At 40.2% G+C, this 24,600-nt stretch overlaps 1 protein-coding gene across 1 annotated transcript in view; it reads right to left on the bottom strand.

Moving 5' to 3' along the window:
• Positions 1–24,600, bottom strand: part of SPTLC2 (serine palmitoyltransferase long chain base subunit 2) — a 139,958-nt gene that overhangs the window by 100,270 nt on the left and 15,088 nt on the right. Inside the window, exon 2 of the mRNA XM_007941331.2 lies at positions 9,734–9,928. Within this exon, the coding sequence (XP_007939522.1) occupies positions 9,734–9,928 (195 nt within the window). The remainder of the gene's footprint in view (positions 1–9,733; positions 9,929–24,600) is intronic.

Raw genomic sequence — 24,600 nt, 5'->3', positions numbered from 1 at the left:
TAAATCTTCACCCAAATCACAAAAAAAAAAAAAAAAAAAAAAATTCAATGAATATCTCATACTGAATGTGCTACCCAGTTAAAAAACAAAGCAAACAAACAACAATTTGGCCCATGAAAGGAGGTAAAAGTTTAGTGGAAACTAAGCCCCAGAACAGGGGCAAGGAAGTAAAAGCTGAGCATGCAATTAACTTGCAGTGTGAGGAACATGCTATAATGAACAGTGGTTACAACCTGGAGTTCCCCAATGCCTCAATACAAACCCCCTAGGATCTACTATATAAAAAGACTTCATCCCCTATGACAAAGAAGCTGTTCTCTGAAAAGATGAGTGAGGGTACATATATGTGTGGATATATATACATTAGGGAGCTCTGGTGGCGTAGTGCTTAAGGCATTTGACTGCTAACCAGAAGGCTAGCAGTTCAAACCCACCAACCACTCCTGGGAAGGATGGTTGGGCAATCTACTTCCTCAGTGATATTGCCTCAGAAACCCACAGAGGGGTCTCTATGAGTCAGATGTGACTTGACAGCAGTGCACTGAATTGCATTTATATATATGTTGTTGTTGTTAGGTGCCACTGAGTTGGCTCTGACTCATAGTGACCCTACGTACAACAGAAAGAAACACTGCACAGTCCTGTGCCAGCCTCACAATCCTTGCTATACTTGAGCCCATCGTTGTAGCCACTGTGTCAGTCCATCTCATCAAGGGTCTTCCCCTTCTTCACTGACTCTCCACTTTACCAAGCCAGATATCCCTCTCCAGAGAATGGTCCCGTCTGACAACATGACCAAAGTATGTAAGGATACATATATATTCATATGACAAACAGCTGAATTAATGTGTGCTGTATTCAGACCAGCCTTTCAGTCACATGCAGAAAGTGAGGCAGCTTACCAGAATGTTTAGAAATATTTTACTTCAATTTCAGAGGTCAAGAGTCAGGGGCTCCACTTTCCCAAAGCCCATGTAAAAAGTGGGATTCTATATAGCAAAAACAAAGGAAACAGAGATATAGCAAAGAAAACCAAGGAAACAGAGATACACAACACATGACTGACTTTTATGTTGAGTAAAAAAAAGTAAGACGTAAGAGCACATATACAGTGTAAATCCATTTATATAAAGTCCAAAACAGGCTCAACTAATTGACATTGTTTACAGATGCAAACATGGGTGACAAAACCATAAGGACATGGCAGGACAATGGTTATATCATGGGCAAAGAGAAGACTGAGAAGAGAGGAGTGGTCTCTGTGGTGAGGGCAATGTGCTACTTCTGAGGAAGTGGTGACACTGGTGCTTACTTACATACATACTGACTACACTCCACATTTACTGTTTACTCACATTTTAGCATGTGTATCATATTTGTGTGTGTATCGGTTATATATAACCAATAAAGGTTAAAAAACACAGGTAAGTCCACAACTTACAATCTACTTAGTTACAGCGAACATTTACGACAGTCCTTTGTGTGTGTATCTGTGCATCTTACTGTTACTAATATGTTCTACATGACAATGTTGCAATGAGTAATTTGCTGATGTTATCATTCTCAGATGTTCACTCACAGATGCTCAATTTTATGATTTACTGTTCAAAACACTGCCATATAAATGTAGTTTCCTAAATTAAATCAGGGGCTTCAGTTGTTTGAAAACATGGACCCAAACACTGATTGCTTTGCTACCATGGTAGGCAGATTCAAGAAGCAGTAAGATGTTACTGCAGAAATACAAAGAAAAAAAGAAAAGAACCAGACAACTCTCACCAATTTTCTGACTAGAAACACCATCCCTATTCCAGAAGCTCCCACAAATTATTACCACAACTGGAAACAGAGATACAGCAAAGAAAACCAAGGAAACAGAGTTATCCAACTCTTCTTCATCATCAGAGTAAATTTTTTTATGATTTGTGTATTATTTTATGTATGTATAAAATATATCTGTAAGTTTATGTTAGCGCTTTGAACCAGTACTTCCCAGTTCACTCACGGCCAATGAAGCAAAATCAGAACAGACACAAATTTGTAAAATGTGGATGTGCCAGAACAGTACCAAGAACAGGAAAAATGATGAGTTGACCCTCTGCTAAAAACGCAAATCTCTCTCTTAGAAAACAAGGGTAGTGTGCACACTGCACAACAACCAAATCTCTTGACTGACAGTCAGAAACAATGGTGCTTGGTGCAAAGATGGCTGACTGTACCACTTTGAATGTGTGTCACTTTCCACAGTCCTGGCAATAATCCTGCATCAGGCTCCTGAAGGGGCTCACTATCCCTTTTCTGAGTCTCCCATTCCAAGGCTTCAACTTGTAAGTTCTCCCACTCCCGTGATCATTCCAGTACACTCCCATTTTACAAATGTGGGTCTATTCCGATTTCACTGTGTTGGCCATAACTGAACCAGTTTCAAGTCGTGGTTTATATGTAATGTTTTCAACACTTAAAGACATATAAAGGTCAGATTTATAAAGATACTGATATTAAAGGTTATAATAATGAAAAAAAATGAGGTATTCGATTTAGGTAAGAACCAACTTACAATGAAGTTGTTGGAACAGAACCCCATCTTAAGTTGAGGACCACCAGTAATAAAAAGATTGTGTTCCAACTAAATAAATCTCAGACTTGCTATGCAGAAGGAAAAGGTATTTTCCCTGACACACAATTTATTCTGAATATTCTATGTAAGAGTCTGTTGTGGTACCTGACTCTAGGAAAATGTGTGTCCAGATTTACTTAGCCTAGCATCTAATCATAAGAATTCCACCTTTTCAGAGAGTGCTTAAACTTACCTGCCTGGGAGAGATCAGGGTGCTTCAGAAAGCTCAGCACTGAAATGGAAGACTATTCATCTGAAAACCTTTTCTTCAGATACGTGTTAACACTGTCGGGAGGTTATTATAACACTGCTGAAATATTCCACAACATTTGACAGTAATAAATATAAAATCACATATCAAAGGCAGGCTAGTGAAAAAAGTCTCATAGTGTTTTGAATTTTTATTTAAGTAATGTCTTTTCTACAGAAGGAAATCTTATAAGCTATTTAGAAACAGGTGAAACATGACAAAATTGTTTCAAAACTCAAAGAAATTTAAAATCTCAAATATTTCCACCTGAAAAAGTTTTGAAAACGGAGAGCCATCCTATGGTTAAAAAGCATTATTCAGCTAGAAACACTTATTTTACAAATCAACAATTCTATCTGTATTTCTGTTTAAGGAGGGGATGTGAAATAAACTGTGAAAGGTTATTAGCCTGTTGCTGACTTTAAACTTTTGGACCATGTTTAATGAAGGCCTTCCCCCCTGCTCACATAAGGCACACCACTATCTGTTCTTTCCTGTGTTTATAGTAAAGACAGGAAGCCACTGCCCTGATGTTTCTATGCTAACCATGAAAGCACAAAATGAGATTTTTTAGATTAAACACAACTGTTTTTCCTACATCTAAAACTGAGTCATTTGTGTTTTTATGAACACACATAGTCCTGACCACTCTGAATACATTAATTCAAAAGATTGGAAAATTTTCATTGTTATTATTACCACCAGTCACAATGCCATTCATTCACATATTAAACAAACATTTACTGAGTGTCTAATGTGTGCCAAGTACTCTTCTAGTAGACAGTAGTAAACAAAAAGATACAGTAATCCTTGCCCTTGTGGAATTTATATTCTGGTGGAAGATATAAATGAGACAAAGGTATAAAATATAAAGTAAGTTAGTGAAAAATAGTAATGAAAACAGTAATTAAGCAAAGAAGGGGGATACAAAATGCCAGCGTAATGGCCAGGCTAGAAAAGAAGTTGGAAACAGAGGGAGAACTACCCCTATAGCCTCTGAAAGAAGAGCTTTCCGGGTGGGGTGAGCAGCAAGTACAATGACAGTGAGGCAGGAGGGTGCTTGGTGTGGTTACGCCAGGATGAGGAAAGGGTCAGGGAGGCAACGGAAGGTGTGTTGAGAAATGGCTGAATCAGGATTTGCAGATGGATCACACATAGCATGTGACAGAAAGAAAATCAAGGATAACTCCAAGGTTTGTAGCCTAAGCCAACTGGCAGAAGTTAGCTGTCGTTAATGGAGATGGGGAAGACAGCAAGCTGTGTGGGAGAAGCTATCAGGTCAGTTTTAGGCTTGCCAAGTTTGAGATGTCTATGTGGAAATGTCAAGTGGGCAGCTAGACACACAGGCCTAGAGTTCAGTGGGGAAGTAATTGCTAGAGTTATAAATTTAGAAGTTATTAGGGCACAGTGGTATTTAAAAGCATGGCAGTGGATGAAATGACCAAGGGAATGAGAAAAGAAAGATGAAAGCGTCTGAGGATGAAGCCTGGACCACACCAACACTTGGAAGTCAGGCAGATAAGAGGGATACAGCAAGAGAGAATGAGGGGAAAAAAACAGCCAGAAAAATAGGAGAAAATCCTGGCAACTCTAACGTCCTGGCAACCAAGTTCACAAAATGCTTCCAGAAGGAAAGAGCGACCAATTGTTTCAAATGCTGCTGATGGTTAAGCAAGGTAAGGACTGAGAAAGGACTACTGGATTTTGTAACACAGGGAGCACAGGTGACTCAGAAAAACAGTTTCAGTTGAAGTGATGGAGTCAAAAAATTGACAGATGAGGGTTCAAGAGAGAGTGAGAAGTGAGACATTGGAAAGAGCAATGAGGGGGAAGCTTGCTCTGAAAGGTAGAAAGCATGGAGGGGAGGGTTAGGCCAAGGGAAGGCTTTTAAGATGTAAGAAATAATAGCATGTGTGCATGCTAATGGCAAAGATGCAGCAGAGAAGGACAAACCCGCAGGAGCAGAAGCCCCAGAATCCCAGCGGTCAAACCAGACGTGCATCAAACAGGTGCTTCGGAGCACTCCCCAGCCCTCACCTGTCCTCCCTAACAGCCTCTCCTGGACAGGTGGGTCTGAGTAGGGGGATCACACATTTACATTTTCAGATCATATATTACCAAAATCATCAGGACTTTTCTACTGAAAAACATAAACAAAGGAAAAATACAGCTTAAAACCTGCTGACACTTCAACATGATTTTTTAAACTGGGATCTAAAGATTGCTGAGGACTTAGGGTAATCCGTCTCAGGGATCCATGGATTATATTCTCAGTAAGCTATTTTTTGAAGGTGGTCAAGAACAAAATCCTTCCAGGAACTGCTATTAAACTATTTCAATCAATCTCCTTCCTTTTTATCTGGACAATCAAACTCCTCAGGCTGTGGGCATGCAGTACTCCCTCCCAGCAGCCCGTCCCCCTCATTTGTGCATCTGATCAGAATGTCAGCTTAAAGGCCTCCTCATTTGTGCATCTGATCAGAATGTCAGCTTAAAGGTCATAAACACGTGGTAACTACCCACCATAACTGACTCCTTAGACTTCTAGGTATTTCCCACCTCAACACTGGAAAACTGTTACAAATTCAAGCTTTTAGTATCTATAACATACACAAGGTTCTGGACTACTAGCTTCTCACATAAAAAAGAAAGAAAACATGAACATTCTAACTTAAAACTCCACTAATAACAGGATCGAGGGGTAAAGAATTCTAAAAATTTTATGCAATTTATGTAAAATAGAACAAACTCATAGTAACTTATCTTTATTACAGGGATTCATGTAATAATTGATTCAGTGACTCATGTGATTCAGTTCTGCTCAAAGAAACATGCAGTACTTCCCTATGAAGAACTAGCCTAAGCAGTTACACTGGGCTTTTACAACCCAATGAGGAAGAAAACAAGGCTGTGGTTGTGGACTCTACTCATAAAGTGAAAGGAGGAAGTGGCAACATTGTATTTGCATTTTCTAATACCAAGCAAGCACTTTTCCTCATCTCTTTTCTAATTTAACACTTTAAAATCTGCCTTCCTCTCTCACCACATCTAATCCTGTACCAAACATGATGTACCCTAAGGCTCAATGACCTTTTCTTCACTTCTACAAGCTGAACTTTTATACAAGAAATAGTAGAATTTAGCTGTTGTAACTGCTAAAGCTTGCTACTGTGAAATCCTATTGAAATGAATTAGAATAATACAGCTCTGTGAACAAACGGTCCTCGTCTCCACCACATACTTTCTCTCAAGAATTATTTCCTGATTAGCCCTATGCAATTAATGGTTTTCTTGCCCTATGTTTTCATACAGTTCAAACACTCTGTTTATTTGTATTACTCTCACCCTTTACAAAAGCCCATCAGTTTGAAGAGTTTATGCTTCTACAACAAAAAGAAACTACGAATTAAAAACTATGTGTTCCAGTTCTTCAGCACAAAGTTAAGTAGACACAGGTAGCCCTAATACAAAAACTGTCAACTTACCCGCTGGGAAATGAAACAAGTTCCAAAGACAATGTACTCACTCACAATGTAATTCAGAAGCATCCTCCTCTTTCATTCAGCAAATTTCGACTGAGCACCAGCTATGCAAGCTCTACAGTCCCTCCCCTGCTCAAAAATTGCCCATGATTCCTCAGTGCTACCAACTTCTTAGTCTGGCATTCAAAGTACAATTTCTTAGATACCTACATGCCAGGTTCTCCTAAGCACTTCTCATGCCTTTTCCTACATAGTTCCTTCAGCCAGGAAACCTCTCTCTACTGTAACTCAACATCTCTGAAAAAAACAAATCCATTGCCACTGAGTTGATTCTGAATCATGGTGACCCCATGTCACCATGTCACAGTAAAACAGTAATCTTAGGCAAATAGATTGCCAGGTCTTTCTTCCATGGTGCCACGGTGTGGATTTGAACTGCCAACCTGTCAATAGCTGAGCTCAAACCATTGATGACCCTCAGGAACCCTCTCACCACCGGTACATGTCAATTGTTAAGTCTCTATTGTATGTCAGCCCTATGAAAGGTTCCTGTAGATAGATTTTTTAGTTTGACTATATGAATAAAACTTTAGCTCCCATTAGTCACTAGTCACAATTGCCACTGATATGATCAGTAGGACGATAGGCCTGTAAACAAGTACTATATACTACAACAAGGAGCCTTGGTGGTACAGTGGTAAAGTGCTTGGCTGCTAACCAAAAGGTCAGTGGTTTGAACCCACTAACTGCTCCAAAGGAGAAAAATGTAGCAGTCTGCTTTTGTAAAGACTACAGCCTTGAAAACCCTACAGGGCAGTTCGGCTCTGTCTCATAGGGTTGTTACGAGTTGGAATCAAATGGACAGCAATGGGTTTGGTTTGAGCTTTGGTATATTATAGTTAAGGGCTGTAACTGAGGGATGTTCAAAATCCACATCCATAATGTGGATGTACTCTAGCCAGAAAGTCTATCTGAAGTACACAGGGGTAGGCAGAAAAGGAGGAATCAAAGAAACTTAAAATTTTATCAGGTCTTCAATGACAAAAATGAGTTTGGCCTATCAATCAAGTTCTGAGCACAAGGGCTTTGCTTACACTAGCTATTAAAAAAATTTTAATGAAACCAGCTTATAGACATTTCGGGGCAATGAGCAGAATGGCCAAGTTGTTGTGGTAGGATTAGGAAAAAGTGCAGAAGTCGGAGTTCTCCCAGGGGCCAGAATCCTCGATACATACTGACTGCCTATGGCTTTTTAGTTACTGGCTTCTAGGCACAGGATATCCTTTTCACGTGACCCGAACAAGATTCTTTCCTCTCCCACAATCTCTAATACCCTCTTTCCCCTTCCCACCACTCGCCACGATCCATTCCCTTATCTTTCTTCCATAAGGAGCATTTGCTTGCTCCTCTCTTCAGTGGTTACCCTGCCACTGCCACACCTGTAACTCTCCTTTAACTCCCCAGAAAAGTGTGAGTAATGAAGGACAAAAAGAATTCTAACTTCCTAATCCCTTCTTTGGGAACTCTGGTACCATAGTACCTAAGGCATTTGACTGCTAACCAGAAGGCTGGTGGTTCAAACCCACCAGCCACTCCTCGGAAGGACGACTGGGCAATCTACTTCCATAGAGATACCACTTGGGAAACCCAAGGAGGGGGTCACTATGAGTCAGATTGGACTCAATGGCAATGAGTTTGGTTTTTTGGTAATCCCTTCTTTAAGAAGCTCTGGTGGTGTAATGGTTAAGGTATATGGCTGCTAACCAAAAGGTTGGTAGTTCGGAGCCATCAGCTGCTCTATGGAAGAAAGATGAGGCAGTCTACTCCCATAAAGATTTACACCTTTGGAAACCCAATGGGCGTTGCTATGAGTCAGAATCAACTCCATGGCACACAGTTCCTTCTCTAACCTAGTACATTTCCTGGGCTGGAGATAACTGTTCAATACTTCACATGCTAAGAATAAACCAAAAACAAAAAAACCAAACTCGCCGCTGTCAAGTCAGATTCGACTCATAGCGAGCCCTCCTTGGGTTCCCGAGGTGGTATCACTACAGAAGTAGATTGCCCAATCTTCCTTCCAAGGAGCGGCTGGTGGGTTTGAACCACCAGCCTTCTGGTTAGCAGCCAATGCCTTATTCACTATGCTACTGCACTTTGTTTCTCTCTATCTTTCTCTGTGACTTTGGAGCTTCATACAATATACATATATCACCTACCCTTGATAAATAAAATCAGGGTGGAAAATGTCTGGGTTTACTGAAAATAAAACAAACCTGTTTATTTTTTTAAGAATAAACAAGTGTGTTTATTTTTTATTTTTTTAAGAATAAACAAGCTTGTTTTATTTTCAGTAAACTCATTTTCCACCCTGATTTTATTTATCAAGGATAGGTGATACATGTATATTGTACGAAGCTGTAACGGCACTAAGGAATACACAGAGAGAAGCAAAGTGCAGTGAATGAGGGCCTCCTCCCCAGAGGCCACCATTATCGTCTCTGTTTACCATTACCAAAGCAAGACTTCTACTGCCAACAGCAGGGCTCAGCCAGGTTCTGTTTTACAGCTTGTTTGCCTGAGAAGAGAAGCTGATCTGTGAACCATACAACTACACATAACAAGTCTATGATGAAACACATCATGAGCTCTAAAGAACATATTTTCAAAAGACTGTAGACACAGCCTGGTACCATGAAGAGATGGAACATGGCTTTCAGCACCTAACAGACCTGTGTCTGAATACCAACTCTGACACAAAGTATCATAGGAAAGGTTACTCCGAAGTTTGTTGTTGTTGTTATGTGCCGTCAGCCCCGACTCATAGCGACCCCTCCTTGGGTTTCCGAGGCAGTATCACTACTCAAGTAGGATAGCTTTCTTATATATAAAATAGCGATAGTGCTGCTTAACACATTAAGTTCTTACCATGATTAAATTAAAATACACACACACACACACACACATATACATATACACTGTTGTTGTTATTGTTATGTGCCGTCGAGTCGGACCCGACTCATGGCAACCCCTCCTTGGGTTTCCGAGGCAGTATCACTACGGAAGTAGATTGCCCAACCTTCCTTCCGAGGAGTGACTGGTGGGTTTGAACTGCAAACCTTCTGATTAGCAGTCAGGTGCCTTAGGCACTACGCCACCAGAGTTCCCATACATATACATACATATGTATGTATGTATGTATATATATATGCACTAAAGGCTTTCATTCCTCCATGCCTTTAACCTTATTTTCAGCTTTCTTTGTGGAATGCTTTAACTGCATGGAGAAAATTTTTATTTATTTATCCAAATTTCTATAGTGAAAATAACAAAATTTCTATAAAAGGTTTCCATTTACAGACTCAAAGGTTCTCTAACAATTACCTTTTGTTCCTCTCTTTCTGTTGCATAGTGACACTTTTCAATTCTCCAATGCCTCAAAAAATCACGGAGATATCCAAAGAGGGTGAGTACGCCATATCCCACATAAGTAAGTACAGCAACCAGCATTGGTGTTTCTTCAAAAGCTTCATTAAATGGTCTTTTATACAGTCCTCCATTTTGTGTAACATGATGGATCTAGAAGAGAAGTTTAAAATGCTTATTGCAACCACAGTAAGAAAAACATTTCTATTTAAAATCTAAGTCCTCAAGCATTTGTAAAACTATACCTTCAGACAAATATCATATTAGGTCATTACTGTTAAAAGTCAAGGAAAGGTTTAGATATGGAAGGAAATCCTTTGTTGGTTACCAGGGGTGGGAGGGGAGGAGAGGCAGCACTGCAAAAATGAAAACATAAAGTAATAATAATAATAACCTGCTGAATGGGAAACTAATTTGCCTTGCAAACTTTCACCTAAAGCACAATAAAATGTAAAAAAACAAAACTATACCTTCATTATTGCCAATCTGATGGCACCTAACAAAAACCACCTTCATTATTTAGTCAGTAATAGTCAAATAAAACACTAAGATCTAAGCAAGGCATGATTGTTTTAAAAAATAATAATTTTTAAGTTATGTTGTGGTTGTTATGTGCCGCCGAGTTGGACCCAACTCACAGGGACCCCTCCTTGGGTTTCCCAGGCAGTATCACTACGGAAGTAGATTGTCCAACCTGTCTTCCAAGGAGTGGCTGGTGGGTTTGAACTGCCAGCCTTCTGGTTAGCAGTCAAGTGCCTCAGGCACCACGCTACCAGAGCTCCTTTTAAGTTTTATGTTGTTGTTGTTGTTGTTATGTGCCATCGAGTCAAACCCGACTCATAGCGACCCCTCCTTGGGTTTCCGAGGCAGTATCACTACGGAAGTAGGATTGCCCAACCTTCCTTCCGAGGAGTGGCTGGTGGGTTTGAACCGCCAGCCATCTGGTTAGCAGACAAGTGTCTTAGCCACTACTTAACAAAAAAATAAAAAGAAGAAGAGGGAATGAGGACAGCCTAAGAACAATGTCTAACATTAATTTTTGATCATTATTTGATTTTATGCAATCATTCCTAAAATGTTCCGGTCGAAGAATTATCATTTTCTTTTGCTAATAAATTAAAAAAAGAATACACACACACATACACACACATAAATCAATAAACAAAAAGTCTATTCTGAAAAACAGCATGCTAGATTACAAGTGAAATGATCAAAAGTAAATTCAGTGTCAGTGCTAGATTATAAAAATAAATTATCTGTTAATGTTTTACTGCCACGCATTCTTGAAGCCACCCAGCCATAGTACTCCAAATAATTATCACACTACACCCCAGTGGAAACATCCGGTTCATACTAACCTTTGCTGTCAGTGATAACACAAATTATGCACAAAATTAAAATGTTTACATAAGAGTGGTCTAGTATTAAGAGTTAAGAAAGAAAAATCCAAAACAAGGGAAAAATGAGTGATCTTTAATTGCCAAGATTTAGTAAATGGCATTCTTTCTTCCTTCATCCTGACCTAAGTGTCCATTTCCAAACACTGTGTAATTGTTGTCAGTCCACTGAGTCAGCTCCAACTCATAGCAACCCTACGTACAACTTAATGAAATACTGCCCAGCCCTGTTCCATCCTCACAATCATTACTATACTTCAGCCATGGTTGCAACCACTATGCCAATCCATCTTGTTGAGGGTCTTTTCTTTTTTTGCTGACCCTCTACTTTACCAAGCATGATATGCTTCTCCAAGGACTGGTCCCTCCTCGTAACATGACCAAAGTATGAGAGACAAGCATGGCCATTCCTGCCTCTAAGGTGCATTCTGGCTGTACTTCTTCCAAGACAGATTTGTTCATTCTTTTGGCAGTCCACGGTAATTTAAAATCTTCTCCACCAACACCACAATTCAAATGCATCTGCAGTCTTCCTTATTCATTGTCCAGGTTTCACATGCATACAAGGCTACTGAAGAGGCAATGGCTTGGGTCAGGAGTATCTTAGTCTTCAAAGTGACATCTTTGCTCTTTTTCTTTTACACTTTTGCAGCAGATTTACCCAGTGCAATATGTCATTTAATTTTTCACTGTTGCTTCCAAGAGTGTTGATTGTGGATCCAAGTAAAATGAAATCCTCGACAACTTCAATCTTTTCTCCATTTATCATTATGTTGCTTATTAGTTCAGGATGAGTTTTTTATGTTGTGGTGTAATCCATACTGAAGGCTGTGATCTTTCACCTTCATCAGTAAGTGTTTCAAGCCATTTTTGCTTTCAGCAACCAAGGCTGTGTCATCTGCGTATCTCAGGCTTCCTGCAATGTGTTCTTCTTCATATAGTCCAGCTTCTCAGGTTATTTGCTCAGCATATAGATGAAAAGTATGATGAAAGGATACAACCCTGACACACACCTTTCCTGATTTAAAACCACACAGTATCCTCTTGTGCTGTTTCAATGACAGACTGTTTGTTGGTCTGTGTACAGATTCCTCATGAGCACAATTAACCGTTCTGGAATTCCCATTCTTCGCAATGTTATCCATAGTTTGTTATGATCCAACAGGCGGATGCCTTTGCATCGTCAATAAAATGCAGATAAACATCTTTCTGGTTTTCTTTGCTTTCAGCCAAGATCCACCTGACATCGGCAATGATATCTTTTGTTCCACAGCCTCTTCTGAATCCAGCTTGAGTTTCTGGCAGTTCCCTGTTGATATACTGCTATAACCGTTTTTAAATTATTTTCAGCAAAATTTTACTTGCATGTGATATTAATGACTTTTTTTGATAATTTCCACATCTGGTTGGATCACCTTTCTTGGAATGGAATATGGATCTCTTCAAACAGTTGGCCAGGTAGCTGTCTTCCAAATTTCTTGGGATAAACAAGTGAGGCTTCTGGCGTTGCATGTTTGTTGAAACATCTCAATGGATATTCCATCAGTTCCTGGAGCCTTGTTTTTCACCAATTCCTCAGTACAGCTTGAATACCATCGGTTCTTGATCATATGCTACCTCCTGAAATGGGTGAATGTTGATCAATTCATTTTGGTACAGTGACTCTGTGTATTCCTTCCATCTTCCTTTGCTATTTCCTACATCTTTCAGTATTTTGCCAAAAGAATTCTTACCCCTGGCTTATCTTTTGGAGTATGTGAATTTTAATATACATATACCAAACTACTTTTAAACTTGTACCTTAAAGCTTTTTATTTTTTGGTCAATTTTTATGGAAATGTTGTTTTAGAGGAGAAATCTACTAGAGAAGAGGTTTGTGTGTTAAGTCTAATGTTAGCAACTCTAGAAACATTGAAAGTAATGAGGCTAGTCAATCAAAATTTCCTTGGAGCATGTTTACAAGTAAACTTTATACTAGCATCTAGAAAGCCCCAAAGGAATAAAACAATTTTTGTTGCCTTCTCAGGCAACTTGATCAGAGACATGATATAAACAAATTAAAACAAATTTAGATAAGTTAATTGATACACATATGTAAGTGCTGTTTTGGTTACCCAGTGCCTCTCTGACAGGAATATATCACAAATGGGATGGCTGAACAAATGGGAGTTTATTCTCTTACAGTTTGGAGGCTTTAAGAAGCCTCTCAACCTTGGGCTTTAGCTCTGCCTCCTGCTCCCGGCCCACTGAAGCTAGAGACTTTTCTTTACTCTAACAGCTGCTGACTGCTGAGGCTGCCCAAGCCCAAGGTTGACAAGTAAAATGGCACAGTCCCAATGTTACCAAATCACACAGCAGGCCATTAATTCAAATCCACTGAAAGTCCCAAGGTTGGCGAGCATAGCAGGCTGCTGAACAAGACACAGCTACATGTAGGGTTCAAGTGTCCCATAAGCTAGAGGCCGTTCCCCAAGGCTTCTCCTTATATACAGGAAGCAGTCCACATCCTAAGGCAGCTACTCAGCTGCTCACAGTAGATTCTACCATGGAGTTTACTACCAGTCTCATCATGGGGAATACTACATCCAGCTGCCCAGCCACTCAACCAGGCCCAGCCAAGCTGACATGTAAACTTAACCATCATAAGCACTAAATAGATTTCGGAGTAACGCATCCTGGTAATGTGGCATAGTGCCTATGGCATCTGACTGCTAACCAGAAGGCTGGCAGGTCAACCCACCAGTCACTCCTCAGAAGGAAGACTGGGCAATCTACTTCCTCAGAGATATCACCTCGGAACTGACTTGACAGCAGTGAGTTTGGCTTGGAATGTAAGTTTGGAAATGCTACTTGAATGGCTCAAGTGAGATCAGCTTGAAAAGAAGTAGTCCTATTGGACAAGGTAAGAAAGGAATTCAGATAAGCACGAAACATAGAGCCTGTGGGTATGGATTCAAACTTTCAAAAGCTATGTGTAAAACTGGTTTCATCAGTGGTTACCTGGGTAGGAGGGAAGGGGAAGAGGGAAGCTTTTGTTTGAGGGGCACTGAGTTTATGCTAACAGATGGTGGAACATTTCGGAAAAGGACAGCAATAATGGTGGCACAACATGAAAAATGCAATCAATGACCCTGAGCTGTAAACATGGAAGTTGTTATGTTGGTGAATGTCTTGTTGTGTATGTTTTCACCAAAATAAAAGTAAAATTAATTAAATAAATAAATAAAACTGGTTTCAGGCTTCCTCCATCTCTTCCCCAAAGGATAGAAGATCGTGTCAATATTTAATACTTCAACTTTTACGGAGGAATAAGGTTATAATGTGTTTAGAACAGAATAGCCAGACATGATGCAATATTTGAAGATATAAAACTGTTTAAAAATTAATAATTAATAAAGAAGCTATTAGGAGCTCTGGTAGCATAGTGCCTAAGGCACTTGACTGCTAACCAGAAGGCTGGCGGTTCAAACCCACCAGCCACTCCTCGGAAGGAAGGTTGGGCAATCTGCTTCCGTAGTGATACTGCCTCAGCAACCCAAGGAGGGGTCGCTATGAGTCGGCATTCTGATCATGCAGGGTCAAAAAGACAGACTGCATGTAAACCTCTCATAGGTGGAAAAAGTCTTATTAACTTGGAGAGAACCACAACAACAACAACAAAGAAGCTATTAAGCTGGGAAAAATAAAATGAAAAGCATTTTAAAACACACACAAAAAAAATTCTGATCATCTCTTTAAAAAACTTTTTGGAAAAAATTTTTGTTATATTTTATACCAAATCCAATCATTCCTTAATTGTGAAGGTGTTTAAACTATTTTCTATAAAATGAACATACAATACTAGTGAAAAGCCAGGCAATATACAGAGCCCTTTTACTCCCAGTCTCTAACTAGTGGGTAGCCGATTTATATGTCAAGAATGCTCTCTGGGTGGATCTCTATGAAGGACACTCCCCTTGACTTGAGGCACACCCAAACCAGCATAACCAAGTAAATTCCTACTGTTGAAATGGCTTATCTAGAAAAAAGGAAGTTAAACCATTAGTTTTCTTTTAAGTACATTGTGAGTCTACCAAACTTTGGTTTAGAATTAAATGCACTCTATCGAACTAAGGTTCAAGTGTGAAGTGACTTTTGCAACGTGGCATCAATCAAAATACTGGTGATGCAGATCCCGTTGCCATCAGGTGCTGCCCAGTAGATTTCAACTCACAGAGACTATGCGACAGAGTAGAACTGCCAAGTCTTCCTCCCATGGAACCAGTAGTGGGTTCTAACCACCAACCTTTCAGTTAGTAGTTGAATGTTTAACCATTGTGCCACCAAGGCGTCATTCTGATCATCCAGGGTCAAAAAGACTGCATGTAAACCTCTCATAGGTGGGAAAAGTCTTATTAACTTGGAGAGAACAAAATTACTTGATCTTCAAGTACTGATGGTAAATTTTCTTTTTATGATTCAAATACTAATATTACCATCTTATATATGCATAACGTTTCATAAACATTATATAAATTATTTATTTTATTATTGTATACCTATCGCCCAGGATAGAATTTAGTAAGTGCTAACAAATATTAAGCACTCAATAATGTTTTTTATTACTGTTATTACAGAAAGTAGTACCTCATAGAAGCTCAATAAATATTTGTTGAATGAATGAAAATATACATTATGCTCTTTAACAGTAAGCAGCGTGGCACAGAAAGGGCTAAGTAAGTCACAGTGGTAACACAGAATTAATATCAGGGCATTTCTAGAAATCAGATCCGACACATTTTAGTCTCCAGGGAATGGCTGGTGAGATCAGGTCCACTCTAAACAAAACATGGGCCACAAACAGTGTTATTTCAAATTCTAGACTCACTACGCAAGAGGGTTCTTAAGAAGTCTTTCAGTCATTCTAATCTAACAGTTATAAGGTCAATAAGGCAATCAAGAAAAAAATAGCATCATCACTCTTTCAGGTGTTGTTGTTGTTGTTTTTTTTTTTTAAAGCCTATTCACAGGCTACCTTGGGTAGTGCTGAAAGGTTGGCAGTTCAAACCCAACCAGAGGAACATGGAAGACAGGTCTGGGGATCTGCTTTTGAAAGGTCACTGCCTTGAACCCTATGAAGCAGTGCTACTCTGCACATGCGGTCACCATGAGCTGCAATCAGAATTCACTCAACAGCAACTAACAACAACAGTCTGTTCACTTTAAGCAGACAAGAACATGACACTGTTTTAGTATTAAAAATCACAAGAAAAAAAAAATCACGAGAAGATTTAACAAATTCAGTCAATACCAAGGTATGTTTGCCTGACCAAGATTACTGTTCAAAAAATGTAAAACAGAAAGAAGAAGAAAATTTTTTCAGTTGAGACCATAAAAGCACATTACAAGGCAGAGGAAGGGAAAGAAAATTTAAATTAATAAGTCATTTTGTTCAGCTACTCAACCAAATTCCTAATCAAAGTAATAACTGGAAAGTATAATCAAAAAATAAACCATACACATAATAAACCAAAAAAACCAAACTTACTGCCACCAAATCCACTCCAACTCACAGCATTCCAAAGGCTGTAAATTTTTGTGGAAGCAGACTGCCTTATCTTTTTCCCAGAGCAGCTGGTGGATTCAAACCACTTACCTTTTGGTTAGCAGCCCAATGCCTTAACCACAGTGCTGCACGTGCTCCTATACACATAATACATATGTTTATGTAAGCATGAAAAGCATCTGAAGCAGACAAAAGAAACTGGGTAGGGAGTGAGATAGGGAAGGAGGTGTGCTTCTTGATATTGCTCTATAACCCTTTGAACTTACTTAATTCCTTTATTTTTTCAAAGAGCATATATTACTGAATTCTCATTTACTATTTTATTTCTGAAATGTTTAAAATTAATTTTCTCACTAATTTTTGTCACTGTATGGACTAACACAGAGTTAACAACAGCAACGTACGCCTACCGTCATAAACTCAGGTCACCTCACTATCCACAGCTCCTGTAAAGAAGTGTCAAGTACTTTTTAGTTCTCAAATAGACTTTATATGCTGATGAGTACTCGCAAATCTACATTTCAATTCCAATCTGCTCTCCAGAACCAAAATTTTACAATCATCTGCTTCCTGTATATCCCCCTGTACACATCCCATTTGTTGTTGTGTGCCGTCGAGTCGCCCCGACACATAGCAACCCCTCCTTGGGTTGCTGAGGCAATATCACTACAGAAGGAGATTGCCCAACCTTCCTTCTGAGGAGTGGCTGGTGGGTTTGAACCACCAGCCTTCTGAGTAGCAGTCAAATGCCTCAGGCACTACACCACCAGAGTTCCCTACTGCAAACTCATCAAGTCCAAAACTGAAGCCTTTATCTCACCATCTTAATCCCTCCCTCAATTAAAACCTGATCTTTCTCCTCTATTGCCTATCTTGGCTGACAGCATCACCATCCAGTCTACCCAGTATCCCAAGTTTCGACTCATCTTTAGTGCCTCTTTATTTTCTGGCTTCTACCTAGAACCAGGAATGAACTTTTGTGTCTTACTTAGTTCAATACTTTCTTGTGGGAACAAGGAAATTTTATGGAGGTTGAAAATGTTCTAAGGAGTCCTGTTGGTGTAGTGGTTAAAGTGCTCAGTTACTAACCAAAAGGTCAGCAGTTTAAACCCACCAGTCTCTGCAGGGAGAAAGATGTGGCAATCTGCTTTCCTAATGATTTATAGCCTTGGAAACCCTATGGGGGGGGCAGTTCTCTGCCGTACAGGGTCAGTATGAGTTGGAACCATCTCAGCGGCAGTAGGTTGGGTTTGGTTTGGGGTGGAAATGTTGTATCCTTTCAAGCAGGTGTTGGTGACATGGGATAGAAATATGTAAAATACCATGCAGGAGTACTCTTAAGACGATCATGCTTTATGTATTTGACCATGTATCTTATTCTTCAATTTAAAAGAAAGAGAGAGAGAGAGCGACCTCGTGGCCTCTTCCTTAGATGGATCACTGCAAGATCCTTCGTGTTTTGTCTCCCCACCCCCAGGACTCTTCCTACACCACAGTTACTCTCTTAAAACAAATAGGATCAAGACACTCTTTTGCTTTCAAAAAGCTTTGCTGCATAAACAAGATAATGTTTCAATTCTTCAAAAGAGTCACAACTTTGTCTCTGCCTTAGGTGTTTAGTACTGCACTACTAGATTGACCACAAGTGAGTGGCTTTAACAAATTATTTTCTCACAGTTTGTTGTTGTTATGTGCCCTCGAGTCGAACCCGACTCATAGTGACCCCTCCTTGGGTTTCCGAGGAGGTATCACTACAGAAGTAGATTGCCCAACCTTCCTTCCAAGGAGTGGCTGGTGGGTTTGAACTGCCAACCTTCTGGCCTTCTGGTTAGCAGTCACGTGCCCTAGGCACTACACTACCAGAGCTCCTAGGAGGCTAGAAGTCTGAATTCAGGGTGCTGGCTCTAGGGAAGGATTTCTCTCTCTGTCAGGTCTGGAGATGTGTCCTTATCTCTGGAGCTTATTTCCTGGTTCACTGGAGATCTCCATTTGGCTTGGCATCTCTCTTGCCCCATCTCTGCTTCTCTGGCGTGCTTGTTTAATCTCTTTTATATCTCCAAAGAGACTGACTTATGACATAGCCTGTACTAATCTTGTATCATTAACCTAACAAAGATAATCCATTCCCAAATGGGATTATAACCATGGGCATAGAGGTCAGGATTTATACCACATATTTTAGGGGAACACAGTTAAATCCAAACAGTCTACAACATCCAGGCACCAAACTAACTCTCCAGCCCCTCATCTGACTATTGCTTCTTTCTTTCCACCTCCTAAATTCTGTTCTAATCACACCAAACCTCCTACCAATTAAAAAAAAAAAAAAAAAACCCAAACTCACTGCCATCAAGTCGATTCTGACTCATGGAGAACCCCTTTGGGTTTCAGAGGTGGTAAATCTTTACGGAAGTAGATTGCCCGGTCTTCCTTCTGCAGAGTGGCTGGTAGGTTTGAACTGCCAGCCTTCTGGTTAGCAGTCTGCCACAGTCTTTCAAAAAGACTCTCCCTCTAGAAGAAGTGAAAAGCTTCCAGTAGTGGTAAGTCAACCAATAATGCCTAATACTGAAAAGGAAAGAAGCAGTGATATGAGTAAGTTATTTAGCAACATGGAGATTGTAGAAATGGTGTGGGGGCAGCATCTAACATCCTCTAACTTCACAAAGTGGGAGAAGGATCAAGATACCAACCATCCCTCCCACGGCACTCTCTACTTGTCTGCTGGGTTTGATAACCTGTTGCAATGGCCACACAGAACTCACAATACTCATGATTATGGGATTTAGTAGGAAGTAACAGGTTACAATTCAGGATCACAAACAACTCAGGATACAGTTCTTTAATCAGGATGCCTCTTCTCATCCATGCCACAGACATACTTCTCTGGCCTCAGCCTCTCAGCCCTGCCACTCCTTGGTCTCTGCCCTGCTTGGGCAAGTGTTACAAAGCTCTTTTAGGTTTGCAAATAGGTACCCGGAAAGGCACCCCACTCCTCCAGTAAGTGTCAACCTGAAGGTGCTCAGCTTTCTCACTCTGTGGGTCTAGAAGCCCACTGCACTGTCTGCTATTGGGTCAGCTGTCTCTTACTATCTCACCAAAGTGTTACGGCTCTCTCTTGCTCTCTTTGGTGGACAAGGTTCAGCACTGGGATCTAGGGTCCATGGACCACTACATTTCTGGTTCTTCTTTTTTCTGGTAATGAGATCTCCCCTTTCTGCTACTGAGTTGGCTAATTTTAAGCCTAACAAGATGGCTAAACTGACCAATCCCCATGTTAGGGTTCCATACACCTTATTTGCATGGTTTGAACCCTACGAGGGTGCCATGTACCTTACTTACTTTATTAGCAAGCGATCCAATCCCCCTGATGGGCCACAAGCACCTCACATTTGCACAGCCCACAAAATCTTCTGGTAGGAGTCACAAAGACCATGGCTAGGACTGTAGCAAACAATTCACTGCCCCACAGATGCTACCACCAAGAAAGGGACTGCTAACATTGAAAGCAGCTGCCTCTGGAGAGAGAGAAAGGGGAAGAGTGGAAGATTGTAGTATACTTCTTAACAAGCCTCATTCCCCTATTTCACTCAAAACCTGAATGTTTTATGTGGTGAAGTATCTGTTCACATCCCCTGCCCATTTTTTAACTGGATTATGGGTCTTTTTGTATTTGAGAAGTTGAAGTTTTCTATAAACTTTAGAGATTAGTCCCTGTCTGATATATCATTGTCAAAATATTTTTCCTAGTTTGTGGGTTCTCTTTTCACACTTTTGGTGAAATCTCCTGATGTACCTAAGTGTTTAATTTTTAGGAGGTCCCAGTCATCTAGTTGGGAGCTCTGGTGCCTAAAGCATTTGACTGCTAACCAGAAGGCTGGCGGTTCAAACCCACCAGTCACTCCTCAGAAGGAAGTTGGGCAATCTACTTCAGTAGTGATATTGTCTCAGAAACCCAAGGAGGGGTCGTTATGAATCAGATCCGACTCGACAGTAGTGAGTTTAGTTTTGTTTTTGTTTTTTTTTTTTTAATCTTAAACTTGCATATGAGCAATCGATGGTGTATTTCAGGGGCCTGGCTTTGTACTCACTGATGATATTGAGCTTCTCCATTGTCTTTTTCCACAAATGTAATTGATTTTACTCCTGTGTATTCCATCTGGCAATGACTATGTGCATAGTTGCCATTTATCTTGGTGAAAAAAAAATGTAATTGCAATGATTAAGTCGTTGGTCTTGCAAACTTCTATCATGGGATCGCTGGTAAAATTTCTAACATCAAGGCCATGTTTTTCAACTACCAATGCTGCTTCTTTGTTTCCTACTTTCACATTCTAATCACCAGTAATTATCAATGCATCTTGATTGCATGTTTGGTCAATTTCAGACTGTAAAAGTTGGTAAAAATCTTCATTTCCTCATTTTTGGCTTTAGTGCTTGATGTGTAAACTTGATCATTAGTCATATAACTGGTCTTCCTTCAAAGTCTATGGCTATTATCTTATCACTGACAGTATTGTACTTTAGTTTTATCTTGAAATGTTCTTTTTGACAATGAATGTGACTCCATTCCTCTTCAATTTGTCATTCTGGGTGTAACAGACCACATGATTGTCTGATTCAAAATGACCAGTACCAGTCCATTTCAGCTCACTAATGTCTAGAATATTAATCTTTATGCATTCCACTTCATTTGTTACAACTTCCAATTTTCCTAGATTCATACTCTATACATTCCACATCCTGATCATTAATGGATGTATGAAGCTGTTCTTTCTCATTTTGAGTCATGCCACATCACCAGATGAAGGTCCTAAAAGCTATCCTCCAGTCACATCATTAAGGTCAACTCTACTTTGAGGAGGCAGCTCTTCCCCAGACATATTTTGAGTGCTTCCCAACATAAAGTGCTCATCATCTCCCAGCACTGTATCAGATAATGTTACACTGCTATTCATAAGGTTTTCAGTGGCCATTTTTTTTTTTTTTTTAAACTTTTCAGAAGTGGACCTGACCATATCCTTCTTCCCAGTCTGTCTCAGTCTGGAAGCTCTACTGAAACCTGTCCACCATGGGTAACACTGCTCATATTTGAAATACCAGTGGCTTGCCTTCCAGCCTCACAGCAACATGCAAGCTGCCACAATATGACAAATTGACAGATGCGTACTAGAGCCTCTTTCTACTACATACTGGTAAGAATGGCTTGGTGAAGTCATCTGACTTCCTCTAATTTCACAAGCAGGGAGGAGGATCAAGATCAACAGCCCAAGACCGATTCCTGTGAGGCAAAGGTCAAAGGTCAGACAGGCATCTACCCTCCAACCTTTTTACCAGTTCTGACACTAACTGTCCCTTAGCACTTCTCTACTGGGTTTGACAATTTGTTGCAATGGCCACATAAAACTCACGAACCATACTCACAGTTATGAGGTTTATTAGGGAAGTAACAGGTTACAATTCAGGATCAGAAACAACTCAGGATAGCTTCTTCTCAGCAGTAGTCATTGCTATCCCTCTTTCTGGCTTCTGCCTTGCTTGGGTAAGTCTTACAAAGCTCTTTTAGCTCTGCTGACAAGTGCACAGAGGCACCCCTCTCCACCAGCAAGACTCCTGCCTGAAAGGACTCAGTTTTCTTGCTCTGTGGGCCGGGAAGGCCATCACTGTCTTGTGTTGGTCTCTCAGTTCTGCTGCCTCTGCTGCTGCCATTTCTCTGCTGCTACTTTTTGTCATCTCTTGCCATCTCCAGTGTCATAGCTCTCAATCTCTTGGACCATAAGGTTCAATGCAGGGTCTCATGTTCATGGATGCACTCCACTCCTGGCTCTTCTTTCTTAAGGGTAATGAGATACTCCATTTCCACCTCTGGAATGGCTCATTTTAAGCCAAGCAGGATGGCAAAACTGACCAATCCTCACATTAGGGTTCTACCCCCAAAGAGTGTCATGCACCTTATTTACTTTTTTAGCAAGCTATCCAGTCCCACTGGTAGGCACATGCACTTCACATTTGCATAGTGCCATGCAATCATCTGGTGACAGCCACAAAGACCATGGTTAGAAGGGCCATACCAAGCAATTCACCGGCCCCAATGCCACACATATTAGAGAGAATACTTTGAAGCTCTACATAAGTCACATAAGCTATTCCATGCCCTAAATGTGTGTTTCTAGAAATGATCTCTTTTTTTTGGACATACAAATTTTAAAAAGTTAAGGACTATATTTTTTCTTGGAATCAGGAACCATTCCCTAATTTTTGTTGATTAAGTAAGTCATGTCAAATGGACTGAAAAGCACTTACAAATCTAGCTATAAAACAAGTTTGTTTGTTTGTTTGTTTTAAATATCACTATTTTGTACCAAACAGGAGCTCTGGTGACATACTGCCTAAGGTATCTGACTGCTAACCAAAAGGCTGGTGGTTCAAACACACCAGCCACTCCTCAGTAGGAAGAATGGGTAATCTACTTCTAGAGATACCACCTCAGAAACCCAAGGAGGGGCTGCTATGAGTTGAATCGACTTGACAGTAGTGAGTTTGGCTTTTTGGTACCAAAACCCAAAATTGGAAACCTCTGAGAATATGTGAACTGAATATATGCAGATTGAAATAGCTTAGTCCTTGGTATCCTGTGTACACTGAGAGAGTAGTGGTGCTATGCACAGAAGTTGTTATTTTAACTTGCCACCTATGGCTCCCTGTAGCACTTAACTATCTCTATATAAGCACATGGTGTAACAGACAAACTGATGGTCAGGAGATGTGAGCACAAGTTCAGTTCTTCATCTACCAAGTCTGAATTTTCTTCAGAGCTCTCTTCCACCTCTAACGTGCTCTGAGTCTGTCATACCACACCCTCCACGCTGCCCCCCCAACACGCTCAGTTCAGAGTTTGTGGTGCACACCACACCTGGAAAGGCAACCTGGTTCACATCAATTTTCCTCCTCTGGGAATACTCCCTGATGTACAAGGGTGGGCTCCAGTGGAATGCTAGTTCCTGCTGTTCTGTGACTTACTCATTCAGTAATCTCTTTTTTGGGGGGGGGGGCATGTCTATTATTCTTCCAATAAATCACTTTTTTTGTTTAGTGTACCTAGAGTCAGGTTCTGTTATTCTCAACTGAAAAAAAAAAAAAATGAACAATACCGATTCTATGTTAAAGTTTCTTAGAACATCTTTTCTACACTTTTATTTGGTATTTACCATGTTAGCATAACCAGAAAACTTGTAGGGCTTCAAGAAATTTTTTTAAAATTGCTTCTCACTTTATCAGTTTTGTGTATTTGAAATTGTTTACTATTTTACTTTGAAGGAGCTCTAATAGTATAGTGCCTAAGGCACTTGACTATTAACCAGAAGGCTGGCGGTTCAAACTCACCAGCCACTCCTCGGAAGGAAGGTTGGGCAATCGACTTTCGTAGTGATACCACCTTGAAAACCCAAGGAGGGGTCGCTATGAGTCAGTCCGACTCGCCACTCGCCAGCACGTAACAACAACAACAACATTATTTTACTTTGATGATTAAGGTGCATCTGACCCAAACTATGATATTTTCAATCATCTCATACGCATGTGAATGCTAGACAACAAAAAAAGAAGACTGAAGAGAAATGATGCATTTGAACTGTGCTGTTAGTAAAGAATATGTGATATCCAAGGATTGCCAGAAGGAACAAATCAGTCTTAGGAGACAAAAGACCAAATGCTGCTTAGAAGCAAGGACGACAAAACTTCATTACGCTTACTTTGAACACATCTTGAGCAAATACAAATTGCTAGAAAAGGACACCGTGCTTGGTAAAGCAGAGGGTCAGCAAAAATGAGGGAAACCCTCAACGGCCTGACACAACAATGGGCTCAAACATATCTGTAATCATGAA

This window comes from Orycteropus afer, unplaced genomic scaffold (assembly GCF_000298275.1).
Source record: "Orycteropus afer afer isolate SDZICR_OR568_19922 unplaced genomic scaffold, OryAfe1.0 scaffold00079, whole genome shotgun sequence".
NCBI classification, from domain to species: domain Eukaryota; kingdom Metazoa; phylum Chordata; class Mammalia; order Tubulidentata; family Orycteropodidae; genus Orycteropus; species Orycteropus afer.
This window is presented reverse-complemented; position numbering and strand designations above follow the sequence as displayed.